General features: G+C 39.0%; 1 protein-coding gene and 10 non-coding genes across 11 annotated transcripts; all 11 read right to left on the bottom strand.

Annotated features, from left to right (window-relative positions):
• Window positions 1-689: 689 nt before the first annotated feature.
• trnas-aga (transfer RNA serine (anticodon AGA)) lies at window positions 690-771 on the bottom strand. Its single transcript has one exon. It is a non-coding gene; the product is annotated as a tRNA-Ser (tRNA).
• A 629-nt stretch (window positions 772-1,400) lies between these two features.
• On the bottom strand, window positions 1,401-1,472 carry trnae-cuc (transfer RNA glutamic acid (anticodon CUC)). Its single transcript has one exon. It is a non-coding gene; the product is annotated as a tRNA-Glu (tRNA).
• A 1,288-nt stretch (window positions 1,473-2,760) lies between these two features.
• trnas-aga (transfer RNA serine (anticodon AGA)) lies at window positions 2,761-2,842 on the bottom strand. The gene has a single exon. It is a non-coding gene; the product is annotated as a tRNA-Ser (tRNA).
• A 1,615-nt stretch (window positions 2,843-4,457) lies between these two features.
• trnas-aga (transfer RNA serine (anticodon AGA)) lies at window positions 4,458-4,539 on the bottom strand. The gene has a single exon. It is a non-coding gene; the product is annotated as a tRNA-Ser (tRNA).
• A 627-nt stretch (window positions 4,540-5,166) lies between these two features.
• On the bottom strand, window positions 5,167-5,238 carry trnae-cuc (transfer RNA glutamic acid (anticodon CUC)). Its single transcript has one exon. It is a non-coding gene; the product is annotated as a tRNA-Glu (tRNA).
• A 1,286-nt stretch (window positions 5,239-6,524) lies between these two features.
• On the bottom strand, window positions 6,525-6,606 carry trnas-aga (transfer RNA serine (anticodon AGA)). The gene has a single exon. It is a non-coding gene; the product is annotated as a tRNA-Ser (tRNA).
• A 629-nt stretch (window positions 6,607-7,235) lies between these two features.
• trnae-cuc (transfer RNA glutamic acid (anticodon CUC)) lies at window positions 7,236-7,307 on the bottom strand. Its single transcript has one exon. It is a non-coding gene; the product is annotated as a tRNA-Glu (tRNA).
• Window positions 7,308-8,592: 1,285 nt separating this feature from the next.
• On the bottom strand, window positions 8,593-8,674 carry trnas-aga (transfer RNA serine (anticodon AGA)). The gene has a single exon. It is a non-coding gene; the product is annotated as a tRNA-Ser (tRNA).
• A 629-nt stretch (window positions 8,675-9,303) lies between these two features.
• On the bottom strand, window positions 9,304-9,375 carry trnae-cuc (transfer RNA glutamic acid (anticodon CUC)). Its single transcript has one exon. It is a non-coding gene; the product is annotated as a tRNA-Glu (tRNA).
• A 2,666-nt stretch (window positions 9,376-12,041) lies between these two features.
• On the bottom strand, window positions 12,042-12,123 carry trnas-aga (transfer RNA serine (anticodon AGA)). Its single transcript has one exon. It is a non-coding gene; the product is annotated as a tRNA-Ser (tRNA).
• Window positions 12,124-14,043: 1,920 nt separating this feature from the next.
• cd83 (CD83 molecule) lies at window positions 14,044-18,747 on the bottom strand. Its single transcript, XM_062992300.1, has 5 exons — window positions 18,708-18,747; window positions 17,745-17,875; window positions 16,564-16,810; window positions 15,129-15,235; window positions 14,044-15,012 (listed from the first exon to the last, which is right to left on the bottom strand). Exons 1-5 carry the CDS (start codon window positions 18,745-18,747, stop codon window positions 14,866-14,868), a joined length of 672 nt encoding a protein of 223 aa, XP_062848370.1. The 3' UTR covers window positions 14,044-14,865.
• Between the last annotated feature and the right edge of the window lie 1,733 nt (window positions 18,748-20,480).

Genomic DNA, 20,480 nt, shown 5'->3' with positions numbered 1-20,480 from the left:
CGTTTTGAAAGAATCTACGCAAAAACAACACCAACAAAAAAGCTTATCGACGCTTCATGTACTAAAACGCCGAGCTCGGAAAACCCGACTCCTGTCCATTATTACTGGTCATTGGCGCTCTCTACTGCTGAGAATAACGAAGCCGTGTTCCAAAAGGAGATCAAAAGGTTTTTGCGTTAAGCTTTTTGCTTCTGCCGGACTGCGCTGGATTGAGCATTTCGAAAAGCGACACTCAGCATGCGCATGTAACAGTCAAATGCTATCGGTTTATTGTTCATTATAATAATAACATAAAACGACGACGACGACAGCAATAATAAAAAAAAAGACAAAAAAGGGAATAATAATGCAATTTTATTTGTATCAACATGACTGGTGCAAACTGGTCAGGACTGTAGGTACATGCAGCCGCTTCTCAAACTGTGTGATGACTGAGCCCCGATTAAAGCGCATTGAAAGCGGTAGTTTTCTGTGTACGGTTTTTGTTAAACACTGTTCCATGGACAGCATTTTGTATTCATTTTGATGTTGATCAGGAAAGCCCTGGTGATTGTATTCCATTTTTTTTGTTGGTTCCTGAATAGTTTACTGTCCCGAATTAATACTGTGAAAGTGAAAGGCATCATGTGCCAGAATGAAGGTGTATTTGGTAGCTAATGTAGCTACGCAGTCAGTGGCTAAAAGTACGTCGTTGTCGGCAGGATTCGAACCTGCGCGGGGAGACCCCAATGGATTTCTAGTCCATCGCCTTAACCACTCGGCCACGACAACATTTAAGCTGTTGTGAACAGCTTAACGTAAAAATCATAACTTTCCTTTCAGCCCACAGGCTGGTCATTTCGGCAGTAGAGAGAACCAATGGGCCAGCCATCACTGAAAGACGCTCGGTGTTCCTAAGTCGTTGTTGTAGTACACCAAGCCACCTTAAGTATTTTTCCTTTTTTATTGATTTTCATGTATTTGTTTTTACCGTCAAGCTTTTTAGACTCTTTCCTTCGTGACGCCTCAAACACTGATGCTTTGAACACTGTGCGCGGCACAGATCCGAAAAAGATTCACCAACCTTTTGAGTGTTTATCTAAATCTACATGAAACTGTATTGTTAAAATCCAATTTCAAAACACGTGGGTACAGTAAGTTAAAGGCAAATAAGAAGAAAAAGTCATGATCTGTAAAGTGTCCTCTATAGAGGTACTTACTTGAAACGAGCGCAGAGAGGACATTTGAGGATGATGTTTTAGCATGTGAATTTGGGATTTTTTGTCAATCTAAGCAAAAACATGTAGCAGTAAAGTTCCAGCGTGCACACTCGGTTATATAAATGGGCGCGCATAATGTCTCCGTTGCTTGTAGTAGAAGAGTGATGTACAGTGGGCCGTTTGAAGTAGTAATAGCTGAAGTTCCCTGACCGGGAATCGAACCCGGGCCGCGGGGGTGAGAGCGCCGAATCCTAGCCACTAGACCACCAGGGAGATGTGGTCTCAGGTCTGGCAGTGAGGCTGATGAGATTGAAACCGTTCGAACTTGGCTTTGATTTAGTGCAAACCGATTTGCAAGCATGCGCAGTTGCCAAGCGTTCGGGAAACGCCCACTGAACGAGGCGTCTTTAAAATATTCGGATCGCTTCCAACTAAACTCAAATCCTCATATGTTTGGATGTTTAGCCTATAGGTGCATGTGCGGATACATCCGTTCATGGCTACACGGTCTGGATGGAAGTTCTGTGACCATACTGATTCTACGTGGACATGCCATTCGACTCTCTCGTCAAAGAAACATCCACTGTTTTCCTGAAGGGAAATAAACTTCTGTCTAGAGTGAGTACAAATGTTCATCCGCTTTGGTTTTGCATGCTTTCATTGCTTATATTTACTTCACACAGAAACAGACCTAATGCCTTTTTAATCTGTACATCTCAAGCAAAAAGGATGTGTTTGGAAGCATAAAGAAACACGTTTCAACAACGAAAATATTCAGACACTATAGTAAAGTATATAGCTACAACCAAAGGGTACACTCAACACCAACGTTTAATGCAAAAGGTACCCGGTCTAATTATTAAACGTTTCGTTTTGAAAGAATCTACGCAAAAACAACACCAACAAAAAAGCTTATCGACGCTTCATGTACTAAAACGCCGAGCTCGGAAAACCCGACTCCTGTCCATTATTACTGGTCATTGGCGCTCTCTACTGCTGAGAATAACGAAGCCGTGTTCCAAAAGGAGATCAAAAGGTTTTTGCGTTAAGCTTTTTGCTTCTGCCGGACTGCGCTGGATTGAGCATTTCGAAAAGCGACACTCAGCATGCGCATGTAACAGTCAAATGCTATCGGTTTATTGTTCATTATAATAATAACAACATAAAACGACGACGACGACAGCAATAATAAAAAAAAAGACAAAAAAGGGAATAATAATGCAATTTTATTTGTATCAACATGACTGGTGCAAACTGGTCAGGACTGTAGGTACATGCAGCCGCTTCTCAAACTGTGTGATGACTGAGCCCCGATTAAAGCGCATTGAAAGCGGTAGTTTTCTGTGTACGGTTTTTGTTAAACACTGTTCCATGGACAGCATTTTGTATTCATTTTGATGTTGATCAGGAAAGCCCTGGTGATTGTATTCCATTTTTTTTGTTGGTTCCTGAATAGTTTACTGTCCCGAATTAATACTGTGAAAGTGAAAGGCATCATGTGCCAGAATGAAGGTGTATTTGGTAGCTAATGTAGCTACGCAGTCAGTGGCTAAAAGTACGTCGTTGTCGGCAGGATTCGAACCTGCGCGGGGAGACCCCAATGGATTTCTAGTCCATCGCCTTAACCACTCGGCCACGACAACATTTAAGCTGTTGTGAACAGCTTAACGTAAAAATCATAACTTTCCTTTCAGCCCACAGGCTGGTCATTTCGGCAGTAGAGAGAACCAATGGGCCAGCCATCACTGAAAGACGCTCGGTGTTCCTAAGTCGTTGTTGTAGTACACCAAGCCACCTTAAGTATTTTTCCTTTTTTATTGATTTTCATGTATTTGTTTTTACCGTCAAGCTTTTTAGACTCTTTCCTTCGTGACGCCTCAAACACTGATGCTTTGAACACTGTGCCCGCGCGGCACAGATCCGAAAAATATTCACCAACCTTTTGAGTGTTTATCTAAATCTACATGAAACTGTATTGTTAAAATCCAATTTCAAAACACGTGGGTACAGTAAGTTAAAGGCAAATAAGAAGAAAAAGTCATGATCTGTAAAGTGTCCTCTATAGAGGTACTTACTTGAAACGAGCGCAGAGAGGACATTTGAGGATGATGTTTTAGCATGTGAATTTGGGATTTTTTGTCAATCTAAGCAAAAACCGTTAACCTATAGGTGCATGTGCGGATACATCCGTTCATGGCTACACGGTCTGGATGGAAGTTCTGTGACCATACTGATTCTACGTGGACATGCCATTCGACTCTCTCGTCAAAGAAACATCCACTGTTTTCCTGAAGGGAAATAAACTTCTGTCTAGAGTGAGTACAAATGTTCATCCGCTTTGGTTTTGCATGCTTTCATTGCTTATATTTACTTCACACAGAAACAGACCTAATGCCTTTTTAATCTGTACATCTCAAGCAAAAAGGATGTGTTTGGAAGCATAAAGAAACACGTTTCAACAACGAAAATATTCAGACACTATAGTAAAGTATATAGCTACAACCAAAGGGTACACTCAACACCAACGTTTAATGCAAAAGGTACCCGGTCTAATTATTAAACGTTTCGTTTTGAAAGAATCTACGCAAAAACAACACCAACAAAAAAGCTTATCGACGCTTCATGTACTAAAACGCCGAGCTCGGAAAACCCGACTCCTGTCCATTATTACTGGTCATTGGCGCTCTCTACTGCTGAGAATAACGAAGCCGTGTTCCAAAAGGAGATCAAAAGGTTTTTGCGTTAAGCTTTTTGCTTCTGCCGGACTGCGCTGGATTGAGCATTTCGAAAAGCGACACTCAGCATGCGCATGTAACAGTCAAATGCTATCGGTTTATTGTTCATTATAATAATAACAACATAAAACGACGACGACGACAGCAATAATAAAAAAAAAGACAAAAAAGGGAATAATAATGCAATTTTATTTGTATCAACATGACTGGTGCAAACTGGTCAGGACTGTAGGTACATGCAGCCGCTTCTCAAACTGTGTGATGACTGAGCCCCGATTAAAGCGCATTGAAAGCGGTAGTTTTCTGTGTACGGTTTTTGTTAAACACTGTTCCATGGACAGCATTTTGTATTCATTTTGATGTTGATCAGGAAAGCCCTGGTGATTGTATTCCATTTTTTTTGTTGGTTCCTGAATAGTTTACTGTCCCGAATTAATACTGTGAAAGTGAAAGGCATCATGTGCCAGAATGAAGGTGTATTTGGTAGCTAATGTAGCTACGCAGTCAGTGGCTAAAAGTACGTCGTTGTCGGCAGGATTCGAACCTGCGCGGGGAGACCCCAATGGATTTCTAGTCCATCGCCTTAACCACTCGGCCACGACAACATTTAAGCTGTTGTGAACAGCTTAACGTAAAAATCATAACTTTCCTTTCAGCCCACAGGCTGGTCATTTCGGCAGTAGAGAGAACCAATGGGCCAGCCATCACTGAAAGACGCTCGGTGTTCCTAAGTCGTTGTTGTAGTACACCAAGCCACCTTAAGTATTTTTCCTTTTTTATTGATTTTCATGTATTTGTTTTTACCGTCAAGCTTTTTAGACTCTTTCCTTCGTGACGCCTCAAACACTGATGCTTTGAACACTGTGCGGCACAGATCCGAAAAAGATTCACCAACCTTTTGAGTGTTTATCTAAATCTACATGAAACTGTATTGTTAAAATCCAATTTCAAAACACGTGGGTACAGTAAGTTAAAGGCAAATAAGAAGAAAAAGTCATGATCTGTAAAGTGTCCTCTATAGAGGTACTTACTTGAAACGAGCGCAGAGAGGACATTTGAGGATGATGTTTTAGCATGTGAATTTGGGATTTTTTGTCAATCTAAGCAAAAACATGTAGCAGTAAAGTTCCAGCGTGCACACTCGGTTATTTAAATGGGCGCGCATAATGTCTCCGTTGCTTGTAGTAGAAGAGTGATGTACAGTGGGCCGTTTGAAGTAGTAATAGCTGAAGTTCCCTGACCGGGAATCGAACCCAGGCCGCGGCGGTGAGAGCGCCGAATCCTAGCCACTAGACCACCAGGGAGATGTGGTCTCAGGTCTGGCAGTGAGGCTGATGAGATTGAAACCGTTCGAACTTGGCTTTGATTTAGTGCAAACCGATTTGCAAGCATGCGCAGTTGCCAAGCGTTCGGGAAACGCCCACTGAACGAGGCGTCTTTAAAATATTCGGATCGCTTCCAACTAAACTCAAATCCTCATATGTTTGGATGTTTAGCCTATAGGTGCATGTGCGGATACATCCGTTCATGGCTACACGGTCTGGATGGAAGTTCTGTGACCATACTGATTCTACGTGGACATGCCATTCGACTCTCTCGTCAAAGAAACATCCACTGTTTTCCTGAAGGGAAATAAACTTCTGTCTAGAGTGAGTACAAATGTTCATCCGCTTTGGTTTTGCATGCTTTCATTGCTTATATTTACTTCACACAGAAACAGACCTAATGCCTTTTTAATCTGTACATCTCAAGCAAAAAGGATGTGTTTGGAAGCATAAAGAAACACGTTTCAACAACGAAAATATTCAGACACTATAGTAAAGTATATAGCTACAACCAAAGGGTACACACAATACCAACGTTTAATGCAAAAGGTACCCGGTCTAATTATTAAACGTTTCGTTTTGAAAGAATCTACGCAAAAACAACACCAACAAAAAAGCTTATCGACGCTTCATGTACTAAAACGCCGAGCTCGGAAAACCCGACTCCTGTCCATTATTACTGGTCATTGGCGCTCTCTACTGCTGAGAATAACGAAGCCGTGTTCCAAAAGGAGATCAAAAGGTTTTTGCGTTAAGCTTTTTGCTTCTGCCGGACTGCGCTGGATTGAGCATTTCGAAAAGCGACACTCAGCATGCGCATGTAACAGTCAAATGCTATCGGTTTATTGTTCATTATAATAATAACATAAAACGACGACGACGACAGCAATAATAAAAAAAAAAGACAAAAAAGGGAATAATAATGCAATTTTATTTGTATCAACATGACTGGTGCAAACTGGTCAGGACTGTAGGTACATGCAGCCGCTTCTCAAACTGTGTGATGACTGAGCCCCGATTAAAGCGCATTGAAAGCGGTAGTTTTCTGTGTACGGTTTTTGTTAAACACTGTTCCATGGACAGCATTTTGTATTCATTTTGATGTTGATCAGGAAAGCCCTGGTGATTGTATTCCATTTTTTTTGTTGGTTCCTGAATAGTTTACTGTCCCGAATTAATACTGTGAAAGTGAAAGGCATCATGTGCCAGAATGAAGGTGTATTTGGTAGCTAATGTAGCTACGCAGTCAGTGGCTAAAAGTACGTCGTTGTCGGCAGGATTCGAACCTGCGCGGGGAGACCCCAATGGATTTCTAGTCCATCGCCTTAACCACTCGGCCATGACAACATTTAAGCTGTTGTGAACAGCTTAACGTAAAAATCATAACTTTCCTTTCAGCCCACAGGCTGGTCATTTCGGCAGTAGAGAGAACCAATGGGCCAGCCATCACTGAAAGACGCTCGGTGTTCCTAAGTCGTTGTTGTAGTACACCAAGCCACCTTAAGTATTTTTCCTTTTTTATTGATTTTCATGTATTTGTTTTTACCGTCAAGCTTTTTAGACTCTTTCCTTCGTGACGCCTCAAACACTGATGCTTTGAACACTGTGCGCGGAACAGATCCGAAAAAGATTCACCAACCTTTTGAGTGTTTATCTAAATCTACATGAAACTGTATTGTTAAAATCCAATTTCAAAACACGTGGGTACAGTAAGTTAAAGGCAAATAAGAAGAAAAAGTCATGATCTGTAAAGTGTCCTCTATAGAGGTACTTACTTGAAACGAGCGCAGAGAGGACATTTGAGGATGATGTTTTAGCATGTGAATTTGGGATTTTTTGTCAATCTAAACAAAAACATGTAGCAGTAAAGTTCCAGCGTGCACACTCGGTTATATAAATGGGCGCGCATAATGTCTCCGTTGCTTGTAGTAGAAGAGTGATGTACAGTGGGCCGTTTGAAGTAGTAATAGCTGAAGTTCCCTGACCGGGAATCGAACCCGGGCCGCGGCGGTGAGAGCGCCGAATCCTAGCCACTAGACCACCAGGGAGATGTGGTCTCAGGTCTGGCAGTGAGGCTGATGAGATTGAAACCGTTCGAACTTGGCTTTGATTTAGTGCAAACCGATTTGCAAGCATGCGCAGTTGCCAAGCGTTCGGGAAACGCCCACTGAACGAGGCGTCTTTAAAATATTCGGATCGCTTCCAACTAAACTCAAATCCTCATATGTTTGGATGTTTAGCCTATAGGTGCATGTGCGGATACATCCGTTCATGGCTACACGGTCTGGATGGAAGTTCTGTGACCATACTGATTCTACGTGGACATGCCATTCGACTCTCTCGTCAAAGAAACATCCACTGTTTTCCTGAAGGGAAATAAACTTCTGTCTAGAGTGAGTACAAATGTTCATCCGCTTTGGTTTTGCATGCTTTCATTGCTTATATTTACTTCACACAGAAACAGACCTAATGCCTTTTTAATCTGTACATCTCAAGCAAAAAGGATGTGTTTGGAAGCATAAAGAAACATGTTTCAACAACGAAAATATTCAGACACTATAGTAAAGTATATAGCTACAACCAAAGGGTACACACAATACCAACGTTTAATGCAAAAGGTACCCGGTCTAATTATTAAACGTTTCGTTTTGAAAGAATCTACGCAAAAACAACACCAACAAAAAAGCTTATCGACGCTTCATGTACTAAAACGCCGAGCTCGGAAAACCCGACTCCTGTCCATTATTACTGGTCATTGGCGCTCTCTACTGCTGAGAATAACGAAGCCGTGTTCCAAAAGGAGATCAAAAGGTTTTTGCGTTAAGCTTTTTGCTTCTGCCGGACTGCGCTGGATTGAGCATTTCGAAAAGCGACACTCAGCATGCGCATGTAACAGTCAAATGCTATCGGTTTATTGTTCATTATAATAATAACATAAAACGACGACGACGACAGCAATAATAAAAAAAAAGACAAAAAAGGGAATAATAATGCAATTTTATTTGTATCAACATGACTGGTGCAAACTGGTCAGGACTGTAGGTACATGCAGCCGCTTCTCAAACTGTGTGATGACTGAGCCCCGATTAAAGCGCATTGAAAGCGGTAGTTTTCTGTGTACGGTTTTTGTTAAACACTGTTCCATGGACAGCATTTTGTATTCATTTTGATGTTGATCAGGAAAGCCCTGGTGATTGTATTCCATTTTTTTTGTTGGTTCCTGAATAGTTTACTGTCCCGAATTAATACTGTGAAAGTGAAAGGCATCATGTGCCAGAATGAAGGTGTATTTGGTAGCTAATGTAGCTACGCAGTCAGTGGCTAAAAGTACGTCGTTGTCGGCAGGATTCGAACCTGCGCGGGGAGACCCCAATGGATTTCTAGTCCATCGCCTTAACCACTCGGCCACGACAACATTTAAGCTGTTGTGAACAGCTTAACGTAAAAATCATAACTTTCCTTTCAGCCCACAGGCTGGTCATTTCGGCAGTAGAGAGAACCAATGGGCCAGCCATCACTGAAAGACGCTCGGTGTTCCTAAGTCGTTGTTGTAGTACACCAAGCCACCTTAAGTATTTTTCCTTTTTTATTGATTTTCATGTATTTGTTTTTACCGTCAAGCTTTTTAGACTCTTTCCTTCGTGACGCCTCAAACACTGATGCTTTGAACACTGTGCGCGGCACAGATCCGAAAAAGATTCACCAACCTTTTGAGTGTTTATCTAAATCTACATTAAACTGTATTGTTAAAATCCAATTTCAAAACACGTGGGTACAGTAAGTTAAAGGCAAATAAGAAGAAAAAGTCATGATCTGTAAAGTGTCCTCTATAGAGGTACTTACTTGAAACGAGCGCAGAGAGGACATTTGAGGATGATGTTTTAGCATGTGAATTTGGGATTTTTTGTCAATCTAAGCAAAAACATGTAGCAGTAAAGTTCCAGCGTGCACACTCGGTTATATAAATGGGCGCGCATAATGTCTCCGTTGCTTGTAGTAGAAGAGTGATGTACAGTGGGCCGTTTGAAGTAGTAATAGCTGAAGTTCCCTGACCGGGAATCGAACCCGGGCCGCGGCGGTGAGAGCGCCGAATCCTAGCCACTAGACCACCAGGGAGATGTGGTCTCAGGCAGGGCCGGCGCTAGGGGGGGGCTGAGGGGGGCATTGCCCCCCCAAATTGTGTCTTTGCCCCCCCAAATTGTGTCTTTGCCCCCCCAAGCACAATGCAAGCAACGGCTATTTTTAAAATTATCTCTGAACCAATTACAAAAATGCATTTTGTTTTACAGTGTGAAGATATTTCCTTGCTTATTCCTGATTGGCTCTTTGAGTCATATAAAAATCGGCAGACTGCCCCAAACAGTTCAGTTCGGCAGTATATGTTCTGTTAGTGTGAGCGAGAGGCAGGTATACTGGTAAACACTTTTTTTTTTACAGAATTAGTATTCTTTTGTTTTCTTCATATTTTAATTTCCCAATAATATAAATATTCTCACTCATTCCTATTTCCACGTTTGAATATTCTCAGTCTGTGTGTAGGTACATTTGTCAGCTTTGACTTAAATTTGTATTAAAGCCTTTCAAGAAATAGAGTTGTTCTATTAGTAATGGCAATTTAATTAAGGGGGCGTATTAAAATGAAATACAATTAGATCATCTTTTTTCTCCATTTACATAATCAACATGTATTTTTTAATCATTGGGTTTTAAGTTTAAGTTCGAAAACATGCATTTTTAAAAAATACATACATCACTTTAAGCCAGTATCAATAGCTTGGCTGTCATCATTCATGCACAAATCAAGCCTTGAATATATTTCTGGCTTCAAAAACATGACTATCAACATGCCCCCTCATTAGGTTTTACTGCCCCCCCAAGCAAAGCAGTCCAGAACCGGGGCTGGTCTCAGGTCTGGCAGTCCTGAACCCGGGTAACGTGACTTACTTTTAATGGGAGACCTGAGCCTATATTTTTGTTCTTTCTTATTGTTATTTTTATTATTTCTCTGTAACTTGCTTTGGCAATGCTAATATCCTCATTTTTCATGCCAAGAAAGCTTCTTTTGAGTCTGAGTGTTTCTCTCTCTCTCGCGCGCGCGCTCTGTGTGTGTGTGTGTGTGTGTGTGTGTGTGCGTGCATGCGTGCGTGTCTCGCTCGCTCCCCGCTCTCCGTTTTCGGATTTGAATTTCGATAATAAACAGCTCTCATTATGACTGATTGATTCCCTCTACTGATGGAAGCGGACTGGGTGGATTACAGCCGAACTGCGCTGAAATAAAAATATATGTAGCGGCTCCCAGAGGCGCGACTCGGTTCCTTTTGTTCATTTTAAAGAGCCGTTTAATAGAATCGGATCGTTCGCGAACGACTCATCACTTTCAGAATATTTTTGACGGCACCCCTGACGAAGCCAGACGGCACCCCGGTTTAGAAAGGCTGCACTAGACCACCAGGGAGATGTGGTCTCAGGTCTGGCAGTGAGGTTGATGAGATTGAAACCGTTCGAACTTGGCTTTGATTTAGTGCAAACCGATTTGCAAGCATGCGCAGTTGCCAAGCGTCATGGCTACACGGTCTGGATGGAAGTTCTGTGACCATTCTGATTCTACGTGGACATGCCATTCGACTCTCTACCAATACTAAAGCTAATTTGATATTGTAGTTAAGTACTTGAACATGTAACGGCTTAAAAGCCAGTGTGTGGGGTGGACAATTATTTTCTCTAACTAAGAATCAAACCTGGCTGCAATGTGGAGAGTGCCAAATCCTAACCACTAGACCAGCAGGAAGGTGGAACTTGTTCTTGTTCATGTAAACAAGAAAACCAGAAAAAATGGGCTTTTATGTTGCTTTTATTTCTTAAACACTGATAACTAAACTGACTTAAAACTATCCAGAAACATGGTCAACACCTTGGTCTTCGAAACAATGAAATATAAAATATTTGTTGTATGACGTTGCAAACTCAAATTATTTAGGATTTTCAGTCCACTCTTCTATACACAACCACAAAGTTTATCTTCGGGAACTTTCCCTTTTGTTTTGTAACCCCATGGTTTACACCATGGCACACCCTCTTAATAAAGGGATCCCATGGGCATAAGTAAAGGGCTACATATATTTAAAAGCCTTATTAAAAGATTTTAAAAGAAATGCATCTATTGTGTGTTTTTCTAGGTTTCTAGGTTTTCTTGTTGCAGTACTACACATTTGACCAGCAGATGGGGCTAGAGCGCGCTGTTTTGAGCATTTTGAAACCCCGAATCAAGCAGCACATTTTAAGCAACCATCCAAATGCTCGTGTCACGGTTACTTTCTAATATTTTAATAATAATGATAATAATAATACGGCTATAATGTAATATCTATGTTTTATATGTAGCAATTGTAATTACACCAAGTGGACTAGTGCATTTTGTTGGTTACTTGACTAAGTAGGCATGTTTTAAAGCTGTGTGACCGCTGAGCTCATCCAAAGTTTTCTGTCTAGGGCTTTATATGTTAAACACTACTATATGGAATGCATTTTGTTATCATTATGTTGACGAAATAAAAATGGTACTTGTAAGCAAGTTTACTTAAGTGTTTGGATTAGTTTATCTCAAATTCAAACAGACGTAGTTATTGTATGTAAACTGTGTTTAGTCCTAGTGTTAGTCCAAAGCGGTTTAGCTTGTTTTGTGTAACACACACGCGGCGTTAAAGAATAAATGTGTAATTCTAAGCTAATGTAGGTAATCCAATATTTTACAATGCGAAACAGAAAGAAAAAAAAAAAACGTTCGTTGTCGGCAGGATTCGAACCTGCGCGGGGAGACCCCAATGGATTTCTAGTCCATCGCCTTAACCACTCGGCCACGACAACATGAACGCGAATCAACCTTAAAGTCATGTGATTGGTACAGGAAGTTCCACACCAACAAACTTATTTTGTTTTGGACGTTCGGGGCATAAAACGGAGTGGAAAATAGAGCATACGCCACAGGGGCATCATATTACCACCAGAGATATATCTTTTAATAATTATATGATTATATGATTTTCATTAATCATTTCCACCCCTGAAACACTGGGCGTAGAGTGCGCAAATGTGATACTAGACGTCTAAATAAATATTTGTCTTTTATTACATACTGTACAGTATTTGTGGACTGCAACATCCAGAAGTTCATTGTAAATATTTTCTTGAATAAAATTATTTTGGCTGTACAATGACTAAACAATCAGCTCTGGTCATCAACAGAAATTGTCATCTGTCAGTTTGCCCTCACAAATAACTCTGAACATGAATGGAGACCAGCTTTATCTTTAATCGAATATAATTAAGTAAAGCCTTCGCACTCACAATAATTTAATTTAGTCTTCGTCAAATAGCATTTTATTTTAGGTGCAGCAGATGCAGAATAACGATTGGCACTGGGGCTGATGTGCAATGAATAAAAGTCTACAATTAGATTTATTATCCCTACACCAGGTTATGTATGACACGAGCATAAGTGCTAGCCCTCCCGGAATTTTTTTTAAATATGAGAGTCCATGAGAGCAATCTGGGCAATTTTCAGACTGAAATCACCAAAAGGGGCAATACTGTACAGAACACAACTTGAAGCTGATTGGACTTTGATATTTAGAGGCAAACAAATTGTCCAGACTGGTCACAGTTAGTTTAACACTAAGATAGAATGTGACAGAAAAAAATTATTTCCCTTTGCCTGATCGCCCTAATGAACCCTGCTCTTAACATTCCTAGATTTATAAAATGTAGGTTCAAAATACGTTTGATCTCTTCTAGGTATTAATAACTATATAAATCACATAAGTTTGTTTTTTTATTTAGGCCTGACCCTGTCTATGGTGGTCTAATAGTCAGGATTCGGCACTCTTACCACCGCTGCGCGACTTCGAATACCGGTCAGGGAAAATCATAAAAAATATTGGAGTATAGTGTAAGACATTGCTTGTTGTCGTTACCCAGTGGCAGACATCCCAAGTTGCAAAAACTCATTTCCGGGAGGTATCCCCTGAACCACACCCACCCCCGACCACGCCCTTTAAATACTTAAAGTGCCTTAAAAACTAAAAACATTTATGGTTAAGAACATTAACTTAAACCCTTACTTAAATCTAAACTACCCTGTGCCCTCCAAATAGTTACTTTTTTCCATGTGTCTGAATGGCTGGTGCTAGTCTACCTTTCATCTTGTTTGGGGATGGTGTAAGCAGTATTTGCATTTATTTATATATTTATGTTGCTTTTTAGCTAACACTTAACCAAACAATCCTTACAACTGGGATGAATACTCTAAGCAAAAGAGGGCACAAGAGTAGAAACTTGACAGATGTTGCGCTTAAACTTTGGAAATTACTAAATAGGGAGAAAAAATTTAATCTCTTTTTAAATGTTTTAAAAATCCAAATGCTTAATAGCAAATCTTACTACAGACTTAATATTATCAATATTTAGTTTTGGGTGATTTTGTTTAACGTCAAAGGTGTGAACTCTTAAAAAAAAAAAAAAGACAAAACACACCAACACAATTTGGGACAGCAGAATATATATAAATTTTTACTTGTTAACTTTTTTTATATAGATCTTTTAACTAAAAATGGCATGAGGATAAATTTGGTAATGTTTTACCTAATCAACTTTTAGAAAAATTTAATACACAAACATAATTTGATGCCTGCAACACATTCCAAAAAGTTGGGCAGAGGCAACTAAAGACCATCTACAACATACACATAGCACGACATAAGGTAATAATAAGAGATTAACACATTTACATCATATTTATAAAATTTATTTCATTTCACACAACACACCAGCATCAACATGCAAAAAACACCAAAAACATGAGGGGTAAAACAGAACTGGACTGACAATCAACATAAATTCAGCTTATTTAAATTCTGTCATTAAAATAAGTCCAAGGTCAAGTGCACATCCTGAAAAAAACTGAATCCAAGATAGGAATATTTTTTGGTCCTAATTACTTTCTACACTCACTTGCACCTCCTACTCACACTTGGCATGAGTACCAGGAGTACCAGGACCAGAGGACATTAACCAGAGATCAGGTCTGAGGGCATGAGCAGTACCTGCTGCATTACTGTGCCAAAAATAAATAAAGTTAAACAAAATGTGCAAGATTGGAGGTTTAGTGCAATATAACTTTGCAATAGCAAAGAGTCAAGTCCTGATTTTAATAATCTGATAATCAGATCAAGTAATAAACACAATTCTAGTCCAAAACTAGAACATGAATACAGTATTTGATTTCACTGAAGATTTCAATTGCTCATTCATTTCACCGCTTTATCCTAGTCTGGGCTGTGGTGGGTCTGAATTATTGGGCAAAAGTCAGTAAACGCCCTGGACAGATCACCAGTCTATCACAGGCCAGGCACACACACACACTTTTTTTTGTGGCTCCTATTGGCTTGACTGCAGGTCTTCGGACTTGTGGAAGGAAACCCACACAGACACAGGGAGAACGTCCAAACTTCACACAGATAGGACCCTCACCACCTGGCTGAGGAACCGAACCCAGGCCCTTTGTGCTTTTAGGCAACAGCTCTACCCATTTAGGCAACAGGTGCCACCCCATCACACATATTGCTGTGGTAGAATTCTGGATACTGCTTCATTTGATTCTAATTTAACAACTAAGTTTTTTATTTCATTGGTTCTTTTTAACCATGTTTCTTTCATGGACTTTTCTCTGTAGCTCCGTAGTGTATTTTTTAGACATGTCTGAAAAAAAGAATAAAATTAACAATGGAATTAGTGATTTTAGAAATAAGTGTTTTATGTAATGAGTTGTTTTTTAGTGATTTCTAAACAACAAAAAGTAAAACAGCTATACTTACATAACTTACATACAGCATCAGCAGTGCCACTAAAAGTAAAATGATGGCCAACACTAAGTAAAGTGTATCATTGTCCTTTGATTCTTCAACATCTTCATTTGGACATGCTAAGGCAAAAAAAACAATTATTTTTAATAATTTTTAAAACATACTTTTACAACCATGTTACAGAATATATATTATATTATATATATTATATGATATATTATAGTTACTGGGACCCCTAATGAAGATGAGTGAAAAGGGGTTAAAAGAAATTCACCTTTTGGCGAATTAGCTTATTCTCACAATGAAAAACATCCAACCCTTTAATTAAAGTTATCTCAACCCTCATCAAAAAATACTTATTTTTAACAAAAGCACATGTGCCTCAACCTCTGGCACGCCTAGAAATTCCTAAAAACAAAATTAGGGGTTAAGGCCAGGGCTGTTCTGGTATATTCCAGTTAACCCTTCCTGTGTTTCTTGGTCAAGAGTAGTTGTTGATTGTCAATGACACATTTGTCCCAGCTGTCACTGTCCTGATGAGTTTGCTAAATCTAAATAAGATTACTCCCATGAATTGAAACCATGCTGCTGTGCCATAAGTTTGGAATTTCTGTACATTACTTCCAGTGTTGTCTCTAAGAATAAATGTTTATGGTCTTGAAAATCTTTTTATACCAATTGCCAGTTTGCCTGTTGCAATGAAATGATCTCCTCTCTTAGCTTTTGTGACAGCACCTTAGTTCTTACCATGGTTGCAACATTAAACACTTTATTTTTAAATGGAGTTTATATAACACATCACAGATGATGCAAGTAAGGTGTCGTTCTGGTTTAATCACATTGTAACCCAACTTTAGGTCATACAGCCTAGCATTAGGTTTTAAGATCAGCGGTATCATGTAGTGGTTAATTGTGACATGGCAGTATTAAATATATATCCTGCTACTCTAAAATACTATATAATTTGTTGTTTTTGTACATTTGCTGTCAGGTAACTGACAAACCTAATTTCAAGCAAAATCTAACTACAAAAAGTTTAGTGATATAAATCCTTATTTTATGGTTGGTTAAATATTCCTACTACAACCATATATAAATAAAGATTATTATTATTATTATTATAATTATCTGACATTTGCATAGTTTGGTGTTAAAAACTTTGATAAAGCTTCGATATTGACACACATTTGTCTTGAACAGAACTTGAACTGATTGTTTTTTTTTTTTTGTAGAATAAAATAGCCAGTTTAGCAATACAATATAATTATTGATAAGAATTTTGTTCAAATAGGATCATAAAATGTAGTCTTTCTTAAATTAAATTTTTGTTTTAAAAATCATGTAAAAGCATTAGATATACTTTTAGAATACCTGCAGACACCCTAATTAACATAATATTCACAAATGTATTCAGTTTATACCTCCATCCATCTATCTTTACACTTACCATTGACCCTGAGGTGAACATCACCGTTCTGATTCCAATGGCCAAGGGGAGCAGAGAGAAAGCAACGGTATCTCCCAGCATCTTGCAGAGTCACATTGGGCAAAACAAGGCTTTGTGAATCCCCCAACATCTCCATATCTCGTACAAAACCCTTGTATCTTAGGACAGTGCTGTTATGGGGTGTCAGCTTTTTCATCACTAGACCAGTCAACTGGGGATTTGCATCAACCTGGGGAGGCTCACCGACCTGGAAAATTAATGCAATTTACAATTTTTAAAGCAACGTAAAGCTGGTTCTTTTAAACCATTTAGAAAGAGCTACACATATTAACCCTCATTACAATACCAGGATCTATAAATATTAATGACAACTACTTTACTGCTACATAAACTTACATGTGTCAAAGGCAGATATGAGCATTTTTCAGAATAGCAGTCTCAGTTTAAAAGATCACATTTTTGGTAATTAACATTTAACACATTAAGCACACACTCTTCCAGAATGACAGCAATGACTACATTAAACCAGAGTGTATGTCTTGTATTCCCAAACTAGAAATAATTGTGCCAAATAATATGATAAAACAGAGTACTATCAGTGGTGCAATTAGTATTGTGGCACGTTCTGTGGCATGAGGTGTGCAAATAAGGATACAACATTTTATTACTAGCTAATTTAGCATGCTCCCTTGCTACCTGTACATCTGCATTGGTCATAAGTGAATTTCAGAGTCTGAATTTGCATCATTCCGTTTTGAGTAACATAGTTTATTTGCTTACTAATATGCTAATTAGGCTAGCTTGGTTAAGGTCGAATTAATCTATAAATGTGAAGGACATTCTAATGGATTCTAATGTATGAAAAACATAAACTTCTATAATATGATAGAAAAATTATACCTGTGTGCTTATAAGAATATATAAAAATGTACAAAAAATGTTAAAAAAAGCCATGTTTGTACATGTGCATACTGTTAAAAAAGTACTGTAAAAATACTGTTATGTATTGTAAATAACGTATGTAAATATATGAACATGTAATTTTATTTTTGTCTAACATTTCTTAGTTTTATTACTTTTACGATGATTTGAACTGTTATGTTGAGCAATTTTTTAACAGATTGTGTTCAGTAAGCAGAAGAGCAAAACATTTAAAAGTTATTACATAGTAATCAGTTTACCTTGTACCATACAACAGAGCGGTACCGGACTCCTGGGATGAATGAGGCATAGCATCGAAGAACAGCATCCTCACCACATACAGAAAAGATCTCATGGTGCTTGCTGCTGCCATGTCCTCTGCTTACCATACCTGAAGTTAAATTAAGAACTGAAATCATACTGGTGATCACACATAAAAATGTATATATATTTGTATATATTTTAAACAATATACATAATAATATATGTATATATTTAAAAAAACAATTATATATATAATTTCTATTTCATTCATAACCACTTTGTCCTAATCAAGGTCGAGTGGGGAAAACACTGGGCACAAAACAGAAATGTCTTTAACAGGACTCCAATCCATCACAGGGCTTTGACCACCCCTCCCAAATTCAGACCTAGCCATTTCTATGGTACGCAGTAGTTGGACTAAGGCTTATCCATTCTCTGTATGGCATTCCTTGATCTTTTCTGGTAGAGTGGACATGATCCTTTCTCTCAGTGAGTTAAGGCTTATTCATTCTTTGTTCGGCATTCCTTGATCTTCTTTGGTAGAGTGGACACAATCCTTTCCCCCAGTGAGTTAAGTAGGTTTGAGCCAGTCAGTAAATGTGTGTTTTCCTCAGTTCCTCAGGCGAGTGCACCATGCCCTAAACCCAGTGTTTCCAAAAAAGACAATGGCTAGCACCATAGAACAGCTTGTAAAGAGGGTGCCACACAGCAGCATTGATCCTGGAGACATAGGTTTGGTTCTCTGGTCCCTCCAAGCATGGGTTTCCTTTCCTCTGGTCCTTTCTTTCTTCCAACTCCCAGTAAGATGCAGAAAATGGACTGAACGCTCTAAATTGCACTTTGGGATGAGTAAGTGAACCAGTGAAAGAAAGAGCTTTGCTCAGAAGCGTTCTATTGTATCCAGGTGTATTCCTGCTAAGAGCCCAGAGTAAAATAAACTGCAAACAAGCAAGTCTTACCGATTGCAAGAAACAGGAGAAGCGCTGGAGTAGTGCTCATGATGCCTTTTCGTCAGGGTAGTTCTTACACAACCATGCGATATAGTGCGCTGTCGACTTCTTAAAAAAAGCAGCTGGGTGGTTTAGGGGGTTTCCGTGTAGGGGATTTCCAATACGTCACTCTAGGGTTTTATACACTAAACCACTCACACCACCTACTTGCGCAGTCATGAAGATAATCACGCTTTCACTTACTGCTGTTTTCACCGGTAAGTTGTGTTTAATTTAGCCTAAACAACATAATAAATGTGTTTACTAAATAGGCGACAGATGGAATAAAATGTATCCTATAGTTGCTCGCAGATTTCTGACACACTTTAAAGAAGTAAAACCGTATAGTGGAATCCTTCAGCTTCTAAACATACCATCTTATTCGCGTTGTTGATGTTGTTTCCACCGTGAGTTCAATTCCGTCGTACCATGTTTTAACACATGCGCATTTCTTTAATGACGCGCGTTTAGTTTTCTTTACTACATTAACAGTTTTAATCGAATCATTTTATTGCTCGCAAAAGTGATAAATAAACAAAACAATAAACAATATGTCACATGTTATTCCCTTGTTTGTTTCAAAATGTCTGGCCTTAAATTCCCTATCATCCAAGGGAAAATCCCAGGTGATCCCCTGACAGCTCGCTTCGTCATATTAGTTTCACTTTTATTATTTACAGCTGAAAGGCGAGAGCTTCAAAATAAAAGCTTCCTGCACAGCCGACAGCTGAGTGCAGAGTCATAATGATCTTAGTGAGTCAAATTCTAGTATCATGCAATTTTCTGCACACCCCTGGATTTTATTTTATTTTTTGTTAACTAAGAGCTTAACACATCGTCTGCAGAGGGCTAGTTGCAGACATTTTGGTGCACAATTACTGTGTATTTGATAAACTTATTTGGGAAATAAAAACAGGATTTTTCTATGTTTGATTCAGAAAATACAAAGAAATTGTGCACAGCACCCACACAGCCTGTGCAGCCAATAGTACAGATAGACATCTTACCTTGGATGACTGTTTGTGAGGCGTTTGATAAATTTTTCCTATGTTTACGTGTGTTTCCTTCAATTACCCTAAACATCTCACTCATAGTAAGTAACTTTCAGATGTATATCTATTGGCCAATGTATCAATTTTGTACCTTTTTGTTGATACATGCCACAAATAAGGCCTGGTATTTGCTGGTGTTCTGGCCATTAGACTATAATGGAGAAGCAGGAAAAGGGTTTTCCCAAACTATGACCACAAAGTTAAAAGTACATCATTATTTAGAATGTCATTAAATACTATACCACAACTTTTCTTAACTGGAACTAGGGGCCCAGTCAAACCACAAAAAATCAACCACAGACAACTTGTCCTCCTTCATTAACATAATGTTCTAAATTCTCATTAAATATACCACAACCAATAAACAATATAACTCAAGAGCCCAGTGGTAGCGTGTGGAAAACAGCATCCTAGCCAGAAATTGGCTTTGTACTTTGTCATCATAGGCTTGTGTATAGACTAATTATGCCCGGACAACCAATTCTTGAAGCTCCTGATGAACAGTTCTTGTGCTGCTATTGGTAGCATAGATAGTTAATGGTGCTTAGACTGAATAGACTGAATGATACACTCTGTGCATGTAAGATAATCTGCAAAGTAATCTTCCATGCAAGAAAAAAAACCTTTTTGGCACCCTAATAATTGACTGAAGTCTGTAGCTGATCACATGGGAAAAGAAAAAGCAGGAGCA

This window comes from Trichomycterus rosablanca, chromosome 3 (genome assembly GCF_030014385.1).
Source record: "Trichomycterus rosablanca isolate fTriRos1 chromosome 3, fTriRos1.hap1, whole genome shotgun sequence".
NCBI classification, from domain to species: Eukaryota; Metazoa; Chordata; class Actinopteri; order Siluriformes; family Trichomycteridae; genus Trichomycterus; species Trichomycterus rosablanca.
The sequence above is the reverse complement of the archived record's forward strand: the minus strand, read 5'-3'. Positions and strand labels throughout refer to the sequence as shown.

What these genes read in the sequence shown, in the direction of transcription:
- cd83 (XM_062992300.1), bottom strand. Translation starts at nt 18,747, where the DNA reads ATGAGCACTACTCCAGCGCTTCTCCTGTTTCTTGCAATCG. An exon ending in GCTCTGTTGTATGGTACAAG is followed by an intron (nt 16,811 to 17,744) that starts GTAAACTGATTA and finishes TTAATTTTCCAG; the next exon opens with GTCGGTGAGCCTCCCCAGGT. An exon ending in TGATGCTGTATGTAAGTTAT is followed by an intron (nt 15,013 to 15,128) that starts GTAAGTATAGCT and finishes TCTTTTTTTCAG; the next exon opens with ACATGTCTAAAAAATACACT.